At 43.5% G+C, this 23,145-nt stretch overlaps 1 protein-coding gene across 36 annotated transcripts in view; it reads right to left on the bottom strand.

Moving 5' to 3' along the window:
• The window catches only part of DTNA (dystrobrevin alpha), a 358,606-nt gene that overhangs the window by 23,167 nt on the left and 312,294 nt on the right, over positions 1-23,145 (bottom strand). For 27 of the 36 annotated variants that reach the window (XM_025201058.1, XM_025201066.1, XM_025201064.1 and 24 more), the window contains 3 exons: positions 13,480-13,576; positions 10,872-10,892; positions 6,500-6,659 (listed from right to left, as the gene is read on the bottom strand). In XM_025201058.1, the coding sequence (XP_025056843.1) occupies positions 6,500-6,659; positions 10,872-10,892; positions 13,480-13,576 (278 nt within the window). Of the gene's footprint in view, positions 1-31; positions 3,009-6,499; positions 6,660-10,871; positions 10,893-13,479; positions 13,577-23,145 lie in introns of those variants that run through there. The other 9 variants (XM_025201056.1, XM_025201059.1, XM_025201062.1 and 6 more) reach the window with 2 other exon arrangements.

Here is a 23,145-nt window from a genome sequence, read left to right as displayed (position 1 = left end):
GTGTCAGCACTACTTGACACATCAGTCAGGAAAGATTATTAGAGGAAGGTGCAAATTTCCACCCCCAGGACTGTGACTGCTGGTGAACTGTAGTCCTAGTCTCTGCTATGTTACACCCCAAACACAAATCTTACTGTAATTAAGGCAATGATAAACAATGAATTAATTCTAAAACCCACAGTTATCCTCAGAACGGACGAGGCACAGAATTGGCAGAATTTGGCGTCTGAAAGTCTGATAAGATGACTGACCTTTACAGAAGTGTTGGTTGTCTTGGCTTATTTTTTTAAAAGAAACTCCCAAGTCATCAATTCAATCCAATTAAAATAAATAAGTAGTTCTTTTTATTGTTGCTATATCATAGTTAAAATACTTATTGGAAGTAAATCAAAGGTACTGAGTCACATGCAGACCTCCTCTCTAAAAGACAGGTGCATTATACAATTACTTGGTTAATAGCACAATTAATTTAACTGGCTACACATGCAAATTAACAATGTCACCTTAAAAAGGTCCCACCACCTATACAGTTATTGCTGGAAAATGTGTAATAATGGAATAGCTGGTTTCTATCCAGCTTTAATTTGCACATGTAGCCTGTGCTTGTGCAGCTGATTGGAGCTCCCACCTGTGGGGACTCATGTGCACCCGAGGCTGGGAGGTCCTAGCTGATGCTGGCTCCCAGCTGTGGGGGTGCACCATGCACCCCTGTGACTGGGAGCCATGTCAGCTAAGGGGGCTCCCAGCTGCAGGAACTTGCTTCTTGCTGGTGCAGGGGGAGCCTGGGATTGGGCTCTCACTGATCCACCATTTAATGTAAATAAAACAAGTGTGTGTATGTAAAAGCATTTGCTTGAGGCAATCCAAGTATTATTTATAGCAACTTTATTGAGTCCACTAAATTGTCTTGCTTTCTCTAAGCTCTTCAGGAAATTGCTTTTGAACAAATGGTTGATGTCTATGTCGGTCTTTTCCTTTTCTCACAGAAAATACAGAAACCTGGTAACATGGGTGAGAGTAATCCTCTAGCTCAGGGTAGGTAATTATTTGGGCTGGAGGGCCACTTAATGAGTTTTGGGGGCTGCACATATAAAATTAATAGTGTTTAACAACAGCTATACTTAAAAATGATGGCATTTACAGTATAAACTTTATACTACTAGTGCCATAATCAGTTTTCTGCACATCACATTTCCACACACAATTCCAGAAAAAAGTTTCCAAATTACCAAGCAATATGACCAGTTTTTCACACAAAAAAACTCACATTTCCACACATTCCCAGAAAAGTTCCCAAATTACCACACAATTTTCCAAATATTATATTTTCATAAATATTTCCACAAAACAGTTCCCAAGTCACAACACACAACCATGTTGCTACAGTCTCCATGAAACTGTGTCCTCCCTGTGCTGTGGCGGTGCCCGGTGCCAGGTCCTGCCCATGGCCCCTACACCTTCCTCTCTGGCTGCACTGCCATCGACTTGGTGCAGGGCACACTTCACACCCCGCTGCACACTGAGACCGGGCGGTGTTGGGCTATGCCATGGCCGCAGCCACCTAGAGCACAGCACAGTCGCTGTGGACTCCCTGAAAGCAGCAAATCCACATGGGCACAAGACAAGTAGCGGGGTCAGGGGCAGACAGTGCGGAGCAGCGTCCTGTTGTCACTGGCTCCACAGAAGAGCAGTCTGTGCCCACCTACTGTCCTCAGTGCTCATGGGAGCTTGGGGAGGGGACCAGACAGGGTTGCCACACATTTCCTTGTGGGACATTTTTGGGCTGCTTTGCTAATTCTGCCCATGTACAAAAGGCCCCTCGACTCATACCACTGCTCTCTCTGCCACTGCACATGGCTGCTGCAGGCCATACCCAGAGTGCTCCTGCCCTCCTGTGGGCAAGGGCAAGGAGAAAGCTTTGGGCCCTGCTGCCCTCTAGTGGACAAGTGCAGGCATAGCAGTCAGAAAGGCCATGTGCAAGCATCGGTTCTGCATTCTTCATGTCGTTGCCACACTTAATCAAAATAATAAATTATTAACATGATAACAAACATGATATACATCTACCCAAAACTTATCCATGGGCCAGACAGAATCAACTGGCTGGTGGGCTATGGCCTGTGGGCCATATTTTGTCCACCCCTGCTCTAGCTGGACAGCACTGAACATATCAGAACTGGTTTTCCTATGGAAAAATCTTGATTGAATAGTGCTCAATCTGTTATTCAAATACATGGATACAACTCTCACTGAAGTTAATGAAAGTTGCAGGTGAGTGCAGAACCGAGTCCGAGGGAGAAATTTTGTTCTCATTCATTTAGAATATAGCCAGTACAACTCCACGGACATTCTGACATCCACTGGTATGAAAGAGTAGAATTTGGCCCTTTGCATTCAAGGAAAAAAGAGGAAATCTCTGTGCTATGAACATCTGGGAAGACTATAAATCAGTGAGTGGAGAGATATTTTCACATTTGCATTCAAGTTTAATGGATCATTGATTTATTTCTATATTCAGACAGTCACTTAATCTGTAATCTTAGAAATTCAAAATGATCAGCCTTGGATGGTCTTCCAACTTTTTCCTATTTATTTGTCAAATTAAAAAAAGTACAGAGCATCCCATAACAACGCTTTAATAAACACCATGAGAATGCAAAAATGTCCACTACTTCTTCAGTCTGCTTTTCCCCTGAGAACAACCACTCAACAACACAAAACCTATCTATCTAGCTTGCAATGACCAGGAACAAGTCTTTCTTCTGGGAGGGAGGTTGACATATTAATACTGCAGCCACCTGACATCAGATCCTCTTCATGGACTGAGACCTTGTTGTGGTGGAGAGGCCTGTGTATCCCAATGACCCACAGAGCTATGTCGCCCAGTCTCTCGCTCCTGGCAGGAGCACCCATGATGAACAGGCCTGAGGGGAGGTTCCAGGTAAACTACAGTCCAAACCTCAAGTTCTCAGTGGCAGATCAGTCAGAAGATGTCAGGATCTCAACAGCTGTAAAGACAGAAGGCTACAGCAAGATGGAGGTCTCTTGTAGTCCAGGGTTCTCTCTTACCACTGGGCTCAGATGTCCACCTTGTCAGGATTGTGTGGTTGCTGTTTCCATGCACCAGCTTCCTTACTTTAAACAAAGTCACAGGCAGATTTCTACCACAGGAAACAACATACTCTTCTGTACCAACCTCCAAAAACCCTGTGGTGATGAAGGGTTTTTTGGAGACAAAACTAGTGAATCTGGCAATCTCCAGCCACAAATCTGCATGCAGGTGGTGACAGCCTGATGATTGTCTTGAACCTGGGTTGAGACAGGGGTGCAATTCGGCAGCTGCTACCATGACTGAGCAGTCCTGTTCAGGAACTCCTCTGCTCACCCCACATGTGGAAGGGGATAGAAAAGGTGCCCTAAATTTAGACTGTCTTATCTGCTCCTGGTTGGAAAACTGCATCAAGTGGGGTCACTCTCTCTATGGTCAAAAACATCATAAGATGAAAATGATTTTCACAACATGTCATATTCTCACCTCGAGAATGAATGACCAGAAAGAACTACCTTTGTCTCTCATAGAACTAGTTAGATACAACATTGACACTGTAGTTCTGAGTGAGACAAGATTCTGCAGATGAGGATCTGCTGACAGACGCAGGTGGAAGCTACATTTTCTTCTGGAAGGAGAAACCGGCCCAGGACATATGCATTCAAAGCATTGGCTTTGCCATTAAGAATCAGCTGGTCAGTCAACTTATGGAGCTCCCTGTGGGCATTAATGAGTATTTTATTATCCTCTGCCATAAGCTCAGCAACAACTGGCACACCACTGTCATCAGTGCATATACTCCAATGCTTGATGCTGACGATGCTGTTAAAGAACAGTTTTATTCCAATTTTGACCAGGTACTGACTAACATGCAAGGAGGACAAGATCAATCTCCTTTGTGACTTCAATGGCAGAGTTGGACATGACCTGAAACTCTGGAGTGGCATCATTGAGAAGGAACAAGTAGGGAAACCCAACTCCAATGACATCCTTTTCCTGAGCAAATGCATGGAGCATGCTATTGTCATCGTGAACACCATCTTCAGAAAGACACATAGAAGACCCCCTGGAGACACCCTCATTTTAAGCACTGGCACCTTCTCAACTATGTTGGATTCAAGGGTCCAGATACTAGGGGTGTACGAAGTTTCAGTTGCCAATTCAATTTAGAGGAAATTTGGCTCGATGCAGAGGACGAATCTCCAAATTTGAATCTCCAAATCGAATCGGAGATCCATTAAAAGGTCCAAATTGAATATGAAGCCTCTGAATTGATTTGGAGATACAGATAGGCCAGGGAGAGGCCTGTACAGCTGGGCACCTGCAGGTTCTCCCCATGGCTGCCCTGCCCAGCCCCATCTCCTGCCTGGCCCCAGCCTCACAGCACTTTAAAAAAAAAAGAAAGAAAAAGCTCTGTACTCACCAGCTGCAGCAGGGACTGTGGGGGCTCTGGGGCCTCTGCTCCCTGATCCCCCCCAGAGGTCCTGATCACTGCTGCCAGAGCCCGTGAGTATGGGTTTTTTTTTTTTAAATTGTCAGGATGCTAGAGCTGGGTGGGGCAGCCATTGGGGGCAGGGTGGGGCTGGGCAGGGGGAGAGATCAGGGAGTGGGGGCTGTGCAAGGAGGCTCTGCCACATGTCCCCAGAGCCCCCACTGCCACTGCTGATGAGTGTGTTTTTTTTGTTTGCTTGTTTGTTTTCATTCCCGGACTGCTGGGGCCGGGCAGGGGGGCCCACTGGGGCAAGGCCAGGTGAGGGGGGGCGATCTGGGAGTGGGGGCTGCATGGGAGGGCTCTTCTAGGAGACTCCAGAGCCTCTGCTGCTGCCGGTGAGTGCGGAGTTTTTTTTTTTTTTTTTTAAGTGGCAGGAGGCTAGGGCCTGGCGGGGAATGGGCCTGGGCAGGGCAGCCATGGGGGCTTCTCCATCCCCCAACATCCTGGAAAAGGATCCCTTACCAGCCCAATCAATCTTAGAAGAAGTCTGGTGTGCAATCAAGGAAGCCAAGAACAACAAGGCCACTGGGCTGGATGGCATACCTGCTGAAATCTGTAAGGCAAGAACTGCTCCTGAGACTCCACAAATTTATTCCATGATTTGAAATAAACTGAATCTTGGGGATCTGAGGAATGCCAACACCATGACTATCTTCAAGAAAGGAGATAAATTAGTGTGTGGAAACTATTGAACCATCTTCTACCTCTTGCTGAGGAAGTCCTGTTGGAATCACAATGTAGAAAGTACCAGCCAGATTTGGGTGTCCAGAAAAGGACATCAAGGTCTTGAGGCTTCTCCATAACCAGACGACTGTGACTGTTTTATGTAGTGGCTGAGAGACAGATCTATTTGTCATCTGAACTGGGGTCAAGCAGCTCTGGAACTCAAGTTGGGGCTTGACCCTGAACTGGGGTAAAGCCCCAACTCTGCTCTCTATTTTTCTGACTGTCACCTTGGTTCTCATTAAGGACCACCTTTCTTCTGGAATGGACACTGAATGAATGGAGGGCTCTTTAATATGGACATTTTTAGTCAAAGTTCAAAGCATGCAAAACAACCATCCTTGACCTTCAGGAAACCAATGACTGCACCATCCTTGCTCACACTGAGGAAAACCTCCAGACTGTACTGGGTGTTTTCAGAGAAACCTATTGAACTTTGAGCCTCTCTATCAACATCAAGAAGACTGAAGTATTCTATCAGCCTGCCTCAGGCCACAAATGTGACCCCTACTCTTCAAATTACCATTGAGGGAAAGATCTTGGAGGCAAGTCAAGCACTTCCCCTACCTCAGTAGCCACCTCTCTCAGAGAGCAAACCTTAATAAAGAGATCCAGCACAGGATCCACTGTGCACCTGCTTGTTTTAGGAGTCAGTAATCTTCAAGCACCAACTTCAGTGGACTAGACATTGTGTGTGGATGCTTCATTCTTGACTCCCAAAACAAGTGCTCTACTTCAAGCTTAGTAATGGCCTAAAATCTCATGGTGGCCAGCAGAAATCCTACAAGGACACATTGAAGGCATACCTCAAGAAAGCAGATGCCAATGTTAAGACAAGGGAGGAATAGGCTGCTGACCAGCTCCAATGGAGCTGCAACCTCAACCAAGTGGCTGTCCATTTCGAGGTAAAGCATCTTGCCCTTGAAGGAGGGAAGAGAGAGTGGAAGGGAAAGGAGAGAAATCCTGGCCTAAGGACTACTTTCCCCTGTGGAAAGACCTGCAACTTCTGTGGATGGGCCTGTGGTTCAAAGATTGGACTCTTAAGTCACTTCAAGACCCATCACTGAGCTGTGGGAGAGATCATCCTCAAATTGCCAATGACGATGACATCAGCTCTGCTCACTGATTCTGTGTGTCCCAGAAGAGAGCTCTAGGACACACATTCATTTTTAAACATTAACCAAACAAAAATTAAAGACACTGAAATACAGTCTCTGTATAACAGTGCAACTTACTTTGAGCAAAAGCCTCCTGCACATCTCCTCCTACTCCTGTCAGAGAATCCTGAGGTGTATGGGTTGGGGTGGAGCAGGCAGATGCAGACCTGATAGGCATAGGAATTGGACGGCTGATAGTGTGACTGGGTGAAGAACGAGGTGAGCCTGCTCCTTGAGTCTAGAAAATAAGAATAAGTGGTTAAGAAGGTCTCTGCAATGAGAAAACATTTGCTGTTGACATCTATGTCCATTCCTCATTCAACTGGGTTAAACCTCATCTGGTCCCATGCAGTTTGCAGAACAGCAAGGTAATATTACATCTCTTGAGGGAAACTCGTTCACCCAACTACTTAGCTAGGAAACATCCAGACATTTCTCAGTAAAGATATTGTACATAGAAAGAGGTTGAGGAGGTCGGGACCTTGTCCTGAAGTTGGGTGGGATAAGTAAATTTAAAGGAAACAAGACTTAAAGGCCAAAAATATTATGTTTGGGGCTTTTTCTGAACCCCAACCCTGTAAGAATATTGGCAATCCTCACATGAATGCTTGACAAGACAGCTCCTCCAGGCTGCAAGAAGTAAAAGGAAGTTGGCAGTAAGGAAACTGAGTCTGAGAAAGGAACTGAAGCTTTTCCTGGAGTGAAATATTTCCATGTTTGGGCATTTTATACACCTGTGCTTTGATCCTCTGACCTCTGCCTATTAACAACCCCACCCTCCCTTTCAAGCCTCATTCATGCAAGAAATCTTTGTAATGTACATGCAACCTTAAATAGTATACATTTGTATTTTTAGTTTTTGGCTACAGAGTAAGTTAAGCTACTATTAAATCATACACTATCACATTGTTCACACTGCAGGATAGGCTCAGGCACTCCCAATGTGCTGTTCAGATAGGCCATTTAAATTCCTATTATGGGATCACCTGCTGGAAGTTAAAATGTTTTAACACTAGTCATATACAATGTCATGCTGTTAGTACCTTACAGTTAGTATCACTTAACTGAAATTCAAGCATACTTTAAAAAAAACCTCACAGTACTTTAAAAAAAATGGATCTGGGTGAATGATGCTGAGGACACAAAGAATGAATGCACTCTTCCTTCAATGCACCGAAATCCCTGAGGATATATGTCAAAAGAAAACAGGAACAAAACCAAACCACAGGCTATTTAGCATGATTTGGGAATGTGTATTTCGCTGCAACCTGTGACAGCCATATGAGGACTATTAAAACAGCAACTAGTGCACATGTGCTAGCTTGTTTAGAGTAAAGATGGATTCCTTAACTTTTCAGTGCCACTTCCCTTGACTTTTCTAGTGACTTGAAGAGAAGGTATTGATACCCACACGCAAAAACAGGCAACAACAGTGCTTTATCAGATTGGTTTAGTTTACTTTTTCAAGATCTGTATCTATTTATTCTTCCTCTGAATTTCTGTCCCTGACTGTGCCTATCTACTATAGGTATGCTGATTCGAAGAAAAGCAGTTATTACCAGTTAACTGCAACTGATAGAGCAGGTTTTGGTTGGGAATGGGGGGTGGGTTGTTTTGTTTTTTGAGGGCCCTCTTATTAGTACAACCTGACTGGCAGGACTCTGTAAGTGTAAGTTACCTTTATGCGTGAGAGAAACACTTCTAACTAGAGAGTGACTAGCTTATATTTTAACAATTTGTTTTTGAAAACGTTTTAGGATATTTAAATGACAGTGAAGGAAATGCTGAATTCATAGGACCAGATGCTCTCCTGTTTTTTGGCTCTTTTATATCCTTCTAGCAGTGCAAAGGACTAAATGTAGCTGGATCTGGCCAGCTGAAACTTCTGCCAAGCAATATTTTGGCAAAACAGACCTTCTGGAGACTGTTACCAGCTGGCAGAGTTTCAAACTCTGATGTTGTTCTAAGGTCTATGGAGGCCATCCTAGGATAGACCAGGCAGGATACTGCAGAGCTGCAAATGCCTCCCTGATGACTATTCCTCCACTAAACATATTTTGGCAGAGGAGACCATGGTGCCCACGGTTCCCTGCTGTATTTATTTTTTTCCTGTTTCCTATTACCACTGACTGGGATGATAATGAAAAACAGAAAGACAGCAAGAACTATATGGAAAGATGAGGAAATGTCTGTATATGCAAATATTGTCCAATAAATTAGACTTCTAGGAACTATCAAATTCTATGACTGTCATGTGGCTTGTCCTGCAACAGATGTTCCTAGGCATTTCTTCTCTGAACATTCTACAGTGACTATATATTGATTAAATATGTTTGGGAAATAACGCACTGTTAATGCTAACTTTCATTTTCTGAACAAGATCTTTGGTAGGGCATGCAAACTTAGCCATTTGCTTTTTGCTGCGCATCATGCAGATAAAATTTTTGTTTTTTTCATTTTTGTCCAATCTTACCCATATAATATAATCAAAAGAAAGTTGAAATGGGATGCGATTTGGGGACTGGATGGCTTAAGAGTCCCTGACTCTTTTTTGATATGTGTATTTTATTTTGCTAGACCAATTTCAGCCCAGGTCTCTGGCAACAGAACGTTGTTACCACTGGACAGTTATTTATATTTAGTGGCCAGTGACACTCATTGGAAATGAGCTTAATGACTTGAGTACAAAGTGGTTTTATATATCCTAGGAGAAACTGCTGTGTCCGAAGCCTATTACTTGCTTATTGGTAGTCTCAACAGAGGGACCCAGGACTAATCCACTCTCAGCTCTGGTTAGCCCACCCAGATCAGGATGCATGCATGCTAACAGAGTGGTTGAGGGAACCTGCTGCAACCACTGCTGGGACATAGCAGGCTTCAGCTTTCAGTTGTTAACTGACTGCAGCTGTCAGTGTCCAGCTGCTTTTTATGAGAAATTCATCAGCTCCATTTAACTCATTACACTTACATCAAAGTTGTAAGCATTTTAAATTATCCCTCGTTAAACTGGGACAGGATTTACATTAGCTAGTGCATAAGTATAATACACTTGAAGACTGGTTATATTGGATCTTTAGTCCATTGCTCCCTCTACTGGAGTTGAAACTAACTCACATCTCGGGAAAGTCAGACCTGGATTTAATGTTGTCATGTTATTATACTACAGCTAGAAAGACAGTACATATGTGATGACCTTGTTACTCTTCTGAGAGAACAAATTTTTATGGATGTAAAGAAATTGAAACTACATAAGCATTAGAAATTTCCCCTGGGGATGAAAATAGCCTTATGCCCCCGAAAGAACCATGAACCAGCATATTTGAGGGATTAGTGGGGAACATTTCATGGACATTTAGAGGGCAGGTAGAAATAATTAATTTTTACTGTGAGCACCTGCCATTCTGAAAGTTGATTTTGTATTAAAAGGCCCTAAATACTACAGTTGTAGAATATCATTAACATGTGTTTTTACTCTAGGTAGCAAAGAGACTATTCTATATGATCTTTTTTTTAAAGAAAATTATGAACGTTATTAGACAGAAAAAAGAAGAAAAAAAGACTCACTCAGAGATGATGTTTAGTAGGTCTTACTCTCTGGAATATAACCATGACTTGTTTTGCTGCAACAGATTCATGCTCCATCTCAGAACTGTTAGTAACAAACTGAAATGGTGCCTAAGTAGTGTTTCCAGTCACGGGAAGATTGTTAACTCTACTGAGCATTGACTTCCTTTGGTGAAACTAGGGACCAATGTGTTTTTTGTTACATTAAGATGCTCCTTACTACTCTCACTTTTTATATTAGGTCTAACAATCTTCACAGGATCCATTTCATGCTAAAGAGCTACAAGCTAGTTAAATTTTCCCAAAACTCAACACTATTAATATAAACTCTTGCATTACTTTTGAAAATAAAATGACTGTCCTTCAGGGTCACTGGAAAGCTGCTGCCAATACTAATTTTAGAATATGTAAAAAACAAGATCCTGACCGTCTGTGGCCAGGAAAAATCCTTTGAGCCCTTTTTGAACAAGTGGGGATTTCAAGCCCATTCTCCTAAGCGAAGTCCAACTCAGATAATTTTCTTCTGTTCCCTGATATGATACCTGCAGTTTTAAATGGCTATAAGGGGCTGTGGTGTTTTTCACTCTCTAGTCAAGGTGGTCGTATGCTGTGGACTGCTAAACAGCTATTGCTTTTCATGCCTAAAACTACCTCACTTAGAACAGCAAGAAAAAAAATTCTTGTAGCCACTATTCCCTCCTAAGGGTGTTGTGAAGTTTGTATAAATTGATTTGAAATCCTCATATAAGATGTATGAAAGAAGTGCAACATATTATTCTCAGTCCAAGACATAAGCACACCTTTTAAGCAGAAGCAAAATGATAAATCACAAGTTCTCAATCCTATTTAAGAGTTAGTGAGTCCTATAACAAGACAAATAACTTACTCCCTGTTTCAATTCTTCTTCCTAAAGAAAAAAAAAATGGACCACCAGAGTTAGATTAGCAAGGAGTTCAGTGCCGAAGGGGAAAAATCATGAAAACTCATGGGAAACGGTTAGGTCTAAATCAGGGCTGTCCAACTTCTAAGTGGCTGAGGCCACACCAGTGGGTTCACTGGACCCTCAAAGCTTCACAACCCGGCTGCACCACGTGCCTAGGTGCCTCGCTTCACACTAAGCTCCCTGGCTGTGGACTTTTCTCTGCTGCATCATGCCTCTTGGGTGCCGCAGGCTACAGGCTCCTCCAGCACTGCGGGCTGCATTGCACTGCAACACCCCAGTACCTGGGACAGGGAAGGGGAAGCCAGAAGAGGAAGGAGCCTAGGGATCCCAGCCCCCAGGCTCTCACTCAGCTGCTGCTGCCCCCCTCCCCCTCCCTCCACTCCAGCTGCAGAAGCAATGGGGGGAGCAGGGGAGCAGCAGCTGGATGGGAGCCTGAGGGCCTCAATTTAACCCCTTACAGGTCGCATAGGGCCTGTAAACCACCAGTTGGACAGCCCTGGTCTAAACTGATATCACCTGAAGATACCAAACCAGAGCCTCTGCTGTGGTTGCTTTGAAATGCCACAGCAGTGTAAAGAGACAAGAAAAGTACAGCTTTCTACTCAGAGATTCTGCAGGGGTCACCTCTCTTCCTGGCCCCACTACAGCACCATTGGGAAGAGCATGCCTGTGCACCGTGATTATCCCTGACTCTAAGGGCCTGGGGGTCACAAGTCCTGGGGCCAGGCTGTATGAACTTCACTAGTTCTTGCCTGGCTCCACTATTTAGAAGCCACCTCTATTCTGCTTCTCTGGTTCCATATCAGGCACAGCTTTCTTGAACAGAGAATGTAGCGTATTAAACCCAGGAAGATACAAATTATATAAACTGCCAGACATGAGCAGGTGTTGGTCTATTCACTTCAGTGGAATTATTTATGCTTTTATCAGAGCCACATTTGACCTGTGGAGAATGCCCATACAGTCAACTTATTTGAACCTTCCAAAATAAAGACTGCTAGTCAATTCATGGTTTTTTTTCCCAGTGTGAATTTTGCAGTCACTATTCTTTGAATCATCTGCAAAGAAGCATTTCAGATACCATGGGGTCATACTCTCACTGGAATGGCTAATCATCTTTCCCATTCTCATTATAGACTTACTCCTTTGCATCTGCAATACATGGAGGGATTTCTCATGCGTGCAGGCACAGCACTCTCCTGATTCAAGGCAGAACATGACCCTTGGGCCAAAACCTGGTCCATTACAACCATATTACTGACACATCAATAGACTGGACATCCATGCTGCAAGCCCATTTTCCATCCTTTCCTTTCCAGATAAGATTTTGTCAATACTGAAGAAGAAAATATACTTCTAATGTTTCCCTTACATTTGCGCTCAAGTGATCTTTTCCCACCCTTTGGGGAAACTTGCTTTCTTTCTGGGAGGACCAATTTTCAATGGCACAGTTACTCTGAGGAGGCCATGAGTGCCACAGCAATGAATTTTTGACAATAAGGATCTTGTCTCAGAAGATAATGGCTGGGGCTCCTTTTGCTGCCTAGGTAAAGGTAAAGCAGCACTCTTTCCCATCTTGCCTTTCTCAAAAAAAGCATGCATATATTCTTTGAAATGAGACCCTTTGGGAAAGGGCTTAGATGTGTATTTTGGTGAATTTTACAAGGTATTTTTCTCTTTTTTAGTGAAAGGACAAAGTACTATTAAGGCAGCACACTCAAGAAGTACAGTCAAATGGTAGGTATCCTCAGATTGAATTAAGAATGAAAGGAGGAAAGTTAAAGGAGCAAGGAAAATTAGCAAAGCATCATCAGCCAGGATTGGAGGGTGAGGACCATATATAATGGTAACATAATTGCCACTGGGGGGTATATATCTGTTTGTGTTTATTATTTATTGCCTTCCTCTATATATTTGGCCTGTTCTGTAATCGACGTCTTCAGTGGAATAAACTGTAAATAAACCCCAGATTGAGAACACCTTGAAAAAAAATTAGGGCTGGTCCACAGATCATTAATCCAAGACCCAGCAATACTGCCAGAGCTTCTCACAAGTTAGCTAGACAGGGCTAAACAACAGTGGGCCTTATTTATATATTTGAAAGGAATTTAATTATTTTTCAGCAGTGCTTAGTCAACTACTATTAACGGTTGCCTAATTAATGTAGAAGTTGGTTGATTATGACACTGTAATATTAATACTGGAATACAGCATAAGTTGTATGGTTTACTAATACTGAAAACCCATGAATTTGAGTGGGGAAAACAAGGGGAGAACAGGGATAGGAAAAACTCAAGGGATGAAATATCCAACAAGAATAGAAATTTGCTAATATGAAAATGTATTTTTTCTGTCTAGACAGGCAAGGTTCTTTGGGGAGATGTGATATCTTCCAAGTAGTTGGAAAAAAGTTCTTTGCAAACTTTTGGGTGCAATCACCCTTCTTTAGGCATAGGAAGTTTCTGCTGTTCTGAGACTCCAAGGAATGAGTTTGCAATTCCTTAGTGTGCCTACATTTCATTTTCTTTGAATAACAAGTGGAGTACCTTACCTTTAGCAGTTTCATGAGGCCTTCTAACTGAACCATCAGCTCTCTCCGGCTTTCCTGGAGAGCAGACATTCTCTGTTCCAGCTCATCCTTCCGCTGTCTGAAAAATAAACATCTAGGATCAGAGCTTATTCTTCAAAAGAATTAACTTTACACTTTCCCAGCTACAGTTTCTCACTACTACTGTCAACATGAAGTGACTAAAGGCAACAGAGCATATTTCAAGAACTCTATATAATATCCAGATAACATGGGAGCCTGAGAAACCAGGATGCTCCTTCAGATTAAGAATATATAGTGGGGTAAGCATGCTGCTTATAGAAAAATAGTACTGGCACAAACCTGTCCCTGAAACACCAAGGGCCAAATTATATTCTACCTATTAGGCACATAAGTGGACTTAGATGTTTATGTGTGATTCTGTTCCACCCTGCTTGAGTCCCTGAAAACCAGTTAATGCAAAAAAGGTGAGTGGGTCTTCCTTGTTGCTTAATCTTAAGGGTGAGATGATAGCATGTACAAAAGTAGAGCATTAATAGATAGAACAGAATTGCACTTATTGACACCTGAGTTCACTTATTCATCCAGTAGATGGAACAAGATCCCCAAATGGGCATGAATCTTCAAAATTCACACAAGCTTGGTTATAAAGTGACATAATAGGAAGAAATGCCAGTTGGTGAGCCGTTGTTTTTGTTTTAGAATTTCCCTAGTCAATACACTGATTAAATTGTCAGAAGAAATTAAAGGATACCTTACAGGAAAGGGGCTGGCAAGGGAACTGACTCAGAGTGAGTGATAAGAAAGGCAAAGAGAATTAAGAAAATCAGCCAGCACATCTGAGTGTTGGGGGTTTTCAGAGGCTGGAGGTATGCTGCCAATTGGAAATGTTTGAAAATAGCTCTTGGAACTGCACGCCTGATTGCTGCCCCCATTTGTAACCCAGTAAATTCTGAACAACTCCAAGTAACTCAGGGAGGTTACTTCAGATTTACACCTGTGTAAATGGCAACAGATTTTTGCTTCTGTATAACCTATGATAATCAGTGCAGGAGATATGCGGTGCAATTCTGCCTTCACTTATTCAACTCCAACTCCCACTAAAGACTGTCAAAGCTGGGCCAGATCAGGCTTCTGGACTACAGTCAGCTCTTTGGGGAGGTCTCTTCCATAAATAACCTGCAGCTACTATTGCATAAAAAAAGATGATGTCATTCACAGTTTTGCTTTAGAGCCACGTTTTAGATTAAGTGATATTTATACAGTAAAACCTCATTAATTTAAAACACAGGGACTAAAATATACCAACTTTGAAATAAACAGGTTGAATTATCCAAATTATAGTACTACAGTACACTAAATTTATTATATGAAACCACTGTGTACAGTAACTGTATAATCTTTCTCATGGTTTCTTAAAGAAAAAGTGTATTGTAGCCTGCTTGACCATGGCCTCATATTGGTCATGGACAAATTCATTGATTTTTTTCCCCATGGCTTTCATTAATCCCTCATCCATGGCAGCAGCATTGTCTTTCAGTATGGAATCGAGGACTGCAAGCACCACATAAGCCTCCTTCCATGGCATGTGTTCGCTCAGATTCTGGTTCCTTGTTTTCTTCTGCCTCTTTGTTTTTTTCTGTGTATTCCTCCATAGGGACGTCTTGACTTGCTCTTTTACCATGGCCTTCTGCAAAAGTTGACACCTTATTATCAACATTAATGAACTCCTGGAAACTGGTGGGGCAATCCATTTCTCCCTGAAGCTTAGCCCAGTTAGGATCATCTTACTCAATCTCAATTTTTTGGTAGCCTTGGTGCCAAAGCCACCCTTCATGAAACAGTTTGATGTCATGGGCTGGAACTTTATCCCATGCAATAATGACATTTCTCATAGCACTGAGAACCTCCCATTTTTGTGTATCTGTTCTATTCCTGGCAAACTCCTGCAGCAGATAATGCAACAGTTGTTTCCACTATGCCATCTTAACATGGCATATTAAACCGTGATCTAGGGGCTGCATATACCTCATGGTGCTCACTGGGAGAAAGAGCACACACACACATGCTTTCAGGCCTAATCCTTCCCAATTGTGGGCTGCACAATTATCAGTTAGTAGGAGCATATTTAAACTGTGGCATGCCATCCTTCTTTCAAATTGGAGCAGCCGCTCTTGAAACAACTTAATCATCATTCATGCATTTTTGTTGGCCTTGTGCAGGTGTGGCAGTTGTTTCACGCTTTTCATACACTGGGAATTTTCAAACTTCCTCACTAGTAGTGGCTGTAGTTTTTCACTACTGTCACAGCACTGCACAGTGAACCTTTTCCCACTGTGCAATTTCTTCCTACCATGACAAGTTTTCCTTTAAGTACCAGTGTCTTATCAGGCTGCAGGTTATAAAAAAGTCCTGTCTCATCAGCATCAAAAGTGTCCTTCAGTGTGTATTTGTCCAGAACTGGCTTCACACTTTCACGCCAATTTTCTGCAGCCATGACATTGGTGGAATATGCTTTGCCATGTATAAAAAGTAAAACAATGTTGTGATGATGTTGGAATCTCTGGAGCCAACCATCAGAACACTGAAACTCAAGTCCTAGCTTCCACGCCATTTTGTCTGCTTTCTCTTTACCTAGTGGTCCAGATATTGGAATATTATTTGCCCTCATATCACAAAGCCACTCAAACAGTTCTTTTTCTAAACCTGAATGGTTTGCACCTCAGATTCTCAGATTCTTTTCCTTTTCCAAGTTTCATGTTCTTCCATTGCCATCTTCTCTGTTGAATCCTGATTCTTCAAATAGGTTGAAAGTGCAGAAGAAGAAATACCATACTCTTTAGCAATTACTAGTTTAGATTTCATTGTCTTATCTACTTCATATATAACCTTCAACTTCTGTAAAATGTTTAACTGCTTGTACTTCCTCTTAGTCACCACGATGGTCAGCCCTGCTGGACTTATGCATAGCTGAAAGGTACAGACAGTTCTGGCAACGTAAAATTACTAGCACCCTATTGAGCAATGGTGGGGACTGTCATTATGCACGGCATACAAGACTTGTGATAGAAAAGAACACTGTCTCTATAGACTAATGCTGCAGTGTTATCTACACAGTATTACTGTACTTTGAAGTAAACAAACAAGTTTTTATGGGTTTATGGTCCAAAGGACCAAAAAATAGCTTCAAATTTCAAAGTAGCCATATTTTGAAATGTCCGTATTATATTGCATATAAAAACTTATAGTTTCAGCTGGGGAGTGAAAACAGATTTGAGGTATCCAACTTTTTGAACTATTCAATATTAAATTAATGAAGTTTTACTGTATACTCTTTCTACTAATCTTATATATAATGAAAGATCTTAATGCACTTTGCTGTGTGTGTACATTGGTGTTTTTTTCCTACTTCTCTAAATGGAAGAAGGTAGAAATCAATGTTACATAGATTTCCTGCATATTCAAGAAGAGACTGCAAGCCCTTTACATAACTGGGGAGCAGTTACTCATATAAACACCACTGACTTGTGCAGGGCTGCTCATATTGGTGAGAAGTAACACCACAAGAATAAGATCTGTTCCATACATAACAAATGTTATATATTTATTCTTCCAAGAGATTCATAGTCTATTTGAAATTGCCTTAACTTGAGTGGTCTCCTGAGTAGAGAATGGTTGGAAATTATGTGAACTGCAGAGAGGAGAGAGGGCTTGAGACATTAAAAGCAAAAATAAAATAACTTATTTGTGTACTTGTAGCTGGCAGGTCCTAGAATATCACTGTTTGCTCATACTGTCTTTTAGTATAATAGATTTATTCAGTAGGCAGAGAAGCTTTAAGTTTTGAATAGAATATTTTATAGATCACAAAGCAGGCCCATTTAGGCAAGAGCACTCTGAAGCCTTAGAAGTGATGGGCTTTCTAATCTGTCTCCAGAAAGACAAGTCCAGTGACTGGGAAACTATATCCACTAGAGGATTCAGACTAACACAAGATAAAGACAGACCTAACAAATTGTATCACTATCAAAGGACATCAATATAAGCTGTTGTGATACAACTGTTAACGTTGCTTGATCCTATACTGATAAAAGTGTATTAAGGCCACTCAAATTAAACCCTGCTTCATTTGGGGTCAAAGTTAGGGTGATTCAGCTCAGGATCATGTAGACCTAACAGTCCGACTGTAAATCTGATACTTCAGGGTAGCAGCCCCCTCTCCCCTTTAAATGCATTTAAAAGACATGTTTGTTCATATCTATACTAGCTCTGCAAATAAACTGACTGTAGTTATTTCAATATCCTATTATGAAATGGAAGGTTATATAAATGTCCTATGTGAGGCAACTGACTAGATGAAATGGTGACACACCTAATTAGGTATGTGTTGTGGGTCTAGGGAAAAGAGGATTTCTGTTGTCAGTGATCTTGCTGTAAGTGCTACTCCACAGATTGCAAGAACTACATTTTCATAATTCATCATTCAAGACCATCACCTTGGAACAGCTAAAAAAGTACATGAACACAAAGTTAAGTGCACCCATGAGGGTATATGACTGCACTAGACTTTTTACATGGAGTTAGCTGCTTGCCAATTAACTTGAGGTATTTAACTTATCTGTGAAGACTCTCCCCACACAGTTTTATTGATTTGTAGCCTGCACTGAATAAGTGGGGAGTGTCTGCAAAAAACTTTACAAAAGACAAAAAGCACACACTACATATAATTGGCAATCAACTTACTCTGAGTCGAAAAGTTTTGTGCTGATGTATCCTTAGTTTTGAAAATGTTACCTTCCAGATACAACAAATAGGGGGAAAATGATCAAAGGTCCTATTCATGCCCGAAGAAGTCAGGAGCTATGTTACAATCACAGCAGAATTATACTATATATATTTTGGACAATGTTGTCTTCAAAGATGTGAGGATCACAAAAAATTCCAATACAAAGTAGCTAGAGATAATGACTGAATGGCAAGATTATACAGAAAAAGTAGGGAAGAAAATTACTAAAAGGGATATTAAAAGAGATTTATAAGCTCCACAAAACTCCAGCAGTTCTTGACATTACAGGACCCAGATCCTTCTAAGTTCATAACTGTCCCATGTAGGTAGGCACTTAAGTTGGTATAAAACAGTTTGGCTCCTGTGAGCATGATGCAATTCTAATGTTTTACCGCCAGCAAAAGATCTAGCCCAATATCTTCTTCTGTGCTCACAAACTTGCCAAATTGCACAAGAAGTTAAAGTCTCTTTACTCCTCCCTGGAAAGCATCTTTCTGAACATATACAACACAATAAAGAACATCAGGTCTATATGTCTCTGCTTACTCTGATGCTACATATTAAATAGGGGAAATAACTCAATTGACAGAGCCCAGGACAGACAGAGCTCTAAGGCCATCCAGTATCAGGAAATATAAACTACCCTATTATGTTTTTAAGTTGTGTAGCAAAATTGAATAGGGGGAGGGGGAGAAGCAGAGTTACACTGCCAGCACTGCATAGAATTTCACTTTTTTTAAAGAAATGAACTTGATTTGCCAATTAAAGAACAAACTAATCAGAACATGCTTTAAAACAGATGTTACTGTTGATACATAAAAGGAGCTATATTAATAGTATATTTAATTAATTATATTCATTTTGATCACCTTGGTGGGAGTCAGACATACAGGCACATGAGGTTTGTGGTGTGTGGAACTGCTAGGCTAGGGACAGACATTCAAAAAGCCTGAGCCTGAATTGATTCAATCCTTGCAGGTTAGTCTAATCTGGCTAGGCTGAACTGGTTTGTAACTGCACAGGCAACCCCTCTGTTGTCTGTAATTGCATAGACAACCCTGCAGCAGCCCTTCCTTCCCTTCTACAGTTCTGAGCTGAGGGTGGTGGTGCCAGGCCCCGACAGGACACTCCGATTAGGGAGGGATTCCCCACCCCTCTTCACTGCTGCAGCCAGCAGGGACATACATAGCATTTACTTACACAACAGGGAGTTATACAGTGTTTATCAGTAGGGCTGCACAAAGCTTTGGTAGTCAATTCAATTTGGAGGAGATTTGGCCCGATTCAGGGACCAAATCTCCAAATCTGAATTGAATCAGGAGACCAGTTAAAAGCTCCAAACTGGTTCAAAGCATCCGAATTGATTTGGAAAAGCTTCAGAAAAGATTTGGCCACTTTGGAGATTTGGCCATAGACTAAACATGCAGGCATGGCTTGTTCCAGGTAGAAGAGGGCAAGGGGCAGCAGAGCATAGCCCCTGCAGCTCCCCCCACCAGGGCAGAGGCAGGTACAGCCAGAGGAGCCATGGGAGAAGCCCCCATGGCTGTCCTGCCTGGCCCCAGCCTCCCGGCACTTGAAAAGAAAAAAAAAAGCCCTGCACTCAACAGCTCTTGCAGCAGCGATTGGGGCCTCTGGGCAGTTGTGGCAGAACCCCCCACGCAGCGTGGGACATTGGGGGGCAGTGGGGATTGCCCCCTGTGTGGCATTTGTGCAGCAGCTGTCTCATGGCGTGGGCGCAGCGTGGCTCAGCAGGGCCCACTGGCGCAGAGGCAGGCATAGCTAGAGGAGCCACAGGAGAAGCCTCCATGGCTGCCTGGCTGGTTCCATCCCCCACCTGGACCCAGCATCCCGGCACTTAAATAAATAAATAAATAAATAAAGCCCCGCACTCACCGCCTCTGGGAGTGGCAATCAGGGCCTCTGGGAACTCATGGCAGAGCCCCCCTGTGCAGCGCAGGGCAGCGGGGATCACCTCCTACCCTATGCCTGGCACCCACGAGGCAGCTGTTGCATCATGTGAGTGCAGCGTGGCTCAGCAGGGAGCTCCGCACTTTCTGGGAGCTGGGGCGGCTCCATGCATCAGCTAGAGTCCGGCACTATTCAGCCCCAGCAGCCCCAGCTCCCACACAGTGCACGGTGCCCTACTGAGACATGCTGCCCCCGTGCCAGGGGGCAGCTGCCATCCAGGTGCCAGGTGGGGGGAACAATCCCAACTGCCCTCCACTGTGTGTGGGGGCTCTGCTAGGAGCCCTCAGAAACCCTGATCCCCGCTGCTGCAACTCTTTATTTTTCTTTAAAGTGCCCAGAGGCTGGGGTCGGGTGGGGGGTGGGGTTGGGCAGGGCAGCCATGGGGGCTTCTCCCATGGTTCCCTCCAGGCAGGCACAGCTGGAGAAGCCATGGGAGAACCTGCAGCCACCCAGATGTGCCTGCCTCTCCCCAGCCGATCTGAATCTCCGAATCAGTGCCAAATCAGTGCGGAATCTCAGATTCTGATTTGGATGAATCGAATGGGGATAGCAATTCAAATCATCGAATTGAATCACTGTCCTCTGAATTGGTTGAATCCGAATCTGAGTTGAATACTTCCCTATTCTCACAGACCTACTTATAACCCCTTGAGCAAAATAAAAGCCTCTCTCATTAGTTCAAGCTCTTTTTAAACAACTTTTTCCAAGGAAGGAATGGAGGAACATTACCAGATGACCTGCTGAATTGCTTCAAAAAGCCCTAAGTGGACACTGTCTTGTCTGCCTTTGTCCTGTCTGCCTTACACAGACACCTCTCAGCATTAGCTAGCATACCACATGCTGGCTACAGTCCATGCTGTGGGACAGAGGAGGGAGGGATTCCTGCTTGAGCAGCCAGTGGCTAGTTGGGGATGGGGCAGGGAAAGTCAGGCAGACCCTGCTGTGCCTGCAAGTCTCTGCCAGAGCTCCAGCTAGGAAGCAGAGGGGTGGGGTCAGCTCTGGTATGGAGGTGAGAGCCCTGCCCAGGACTCAAAGCATCTGGGATGCTGGGGGACTCTGGTTTAAGTTAAACCCAGGAATGGGCCTGGGACAGAAATTGCATAAACTGGTTTGACCCAAATCAGTTAAGTTTGATACTACATTTAGCTAAGTTTATCTCAAACTGGTTTCAGCCACTTTCAAACTGTTTTATGTGCACTGAACACAGCCATCCCTGGGGAGGGGCGAATCAGGACAACTGCTCCATGCTCTGGTCGCTCGCCACTCCACCCCCCCTAGTCTCGCACAAGCTGATATGCCTCAGGCCCTGCACACCCCTAGGGATGGTTCTGGCACTGAATGTCTGTTCTGTTACAGGTTTAAACCAATTTCTGATCACTTAAACTGGTTATGTGCAATGTCTGTCCCTAGCCCTAATAAGCAGTGTGAGGGCAAAATTTCCTGGTAGCAAATAAAACCCCTGAAAAAAGGGGCATAAAGCATGCCAAAGTGCTATGTGCCAGGACAAGCCCAGGGCTGCCTGCTCCCCCATCTTTGCATGATGTAGAGCCCCCGCGCTGATGCACCCTGCAGCCTATCCAACTGTGAAGCAGCAGGCTGGGGCACAGTGTGCCTTGAGACAGGGAAGCAAGCAGCCCTGGGTTGCCTGCTGCCTTGTTTTTGCATGACTCAGCATGGGGACTCCACTACAGAGCTGCTGGCTAGCCCCATGCCGAGACATCCTGTGCCCCAGCCAGCCCCCCTGCAGCACATGGAACAGCAGGAAAATGTGTTCAGGGGCATGCACTGCAGCATGCCCCTGCTCATGTGGACATGATCCTTCAGCTTTTTTTCTCCAGCTCATGAGGAATGTCACTTGCTGAGAGATCTCTAAAGTACATCAGTCATAAAAAGAAGTAGCTCTATTCCCAGCTTACAGGCAACCCCCGCTTAACACGGTTTCGCTTAGCGCAGTTTTGTTATAGTGCTAATTTAAAATACAGGCAGTCCTCAACTTACAACATTTCAAGTTATGTTTAGCAATTACAAGTTTCAAAAATTGACACGCTGTTTCAATTTTATGATGTCAGTTTTGACTTTACAGCACTTGATCCGATGCAATGCCACTCCAGCGAACAAGTTTGCTGCATCACTCATCTCCCTGGAGAATATCTGTCCAAAGTTCCTTGGACACTTTCTTTAAGAAAGCAGACAAGACTCCAGAAAAACCTGCAGCCAAGACTCCTGAGAAGACTCCAGCCAAGAACCCTTCAAAAAGTCCAACCAATACCCTTTCAAAAAGTCCAGCAAAGTTACCTCAAAGAAATCCTTCCAAATCAATATGATTGCTATTTACAATATAAATATATTAATGTAGCTATACTACTCATCTATAATTGATCAAGTACAAAAATCTGGGGTATCTTTAGTGAAAATAGGGTATTGGGCCTTGGTTCAGGAACCAATCCCCCATTTATAACATTGTTTCTTATGAGAAAATTGGTTCCGAGTTACAACATTTTGGCTTAAGACGTGGTTTTCAGGAACCAATTGTGTTGTAAGTTCAAGGACTGCCTGTACCTACCTGGCTTCACTTAGCGGTCAGCACCTTTCATTATAGTGCTCAGTACAGGGGTGGGGAGAAGCAGTGGCGTCAGCGTGAGTGGCAGCTGGCAGGAGCCCAGGGAGGGGTGGCAGGAGCCCAGGGTCCACTCTGGCACATGGTGCTGGAGTGGGCGGGGAGGAACAGTAACAGCAAGACAGGGTGGGTGGGTGGCTGGGCAATCTAAGCTTGGAGCCCAGGCCGGTGGGGCTCAGGGCAAGGTGGCAGGAGTAGAGGGTCTGCTACGGCATGTGGTGCTGGAGCAGCCAGTGGGCGGGGAGCAGCAGCAGCGGCAGTGAGAAGGGGTGGGTGGGGAGCAGGAGCATGGGGCCCA

The sequence above is a fragment of the Alligator sinensis genome, unplaced genomic scaffold, assembly GCF_000455745.1.
Source record: "Alligator sinensis unplaced genomic scaffold, ASM45574v1 scaffold615_1, whole genome shotgun sequence".
Lineage (NCBI taxonomy): Eukaryota > Metazoa > Chordata > Crocodylia > Alligatoridae > Alligator > Alligator sinensis.
This window is presented reverse-complemented; position numbering and strand designations above follow the sequence as displayed.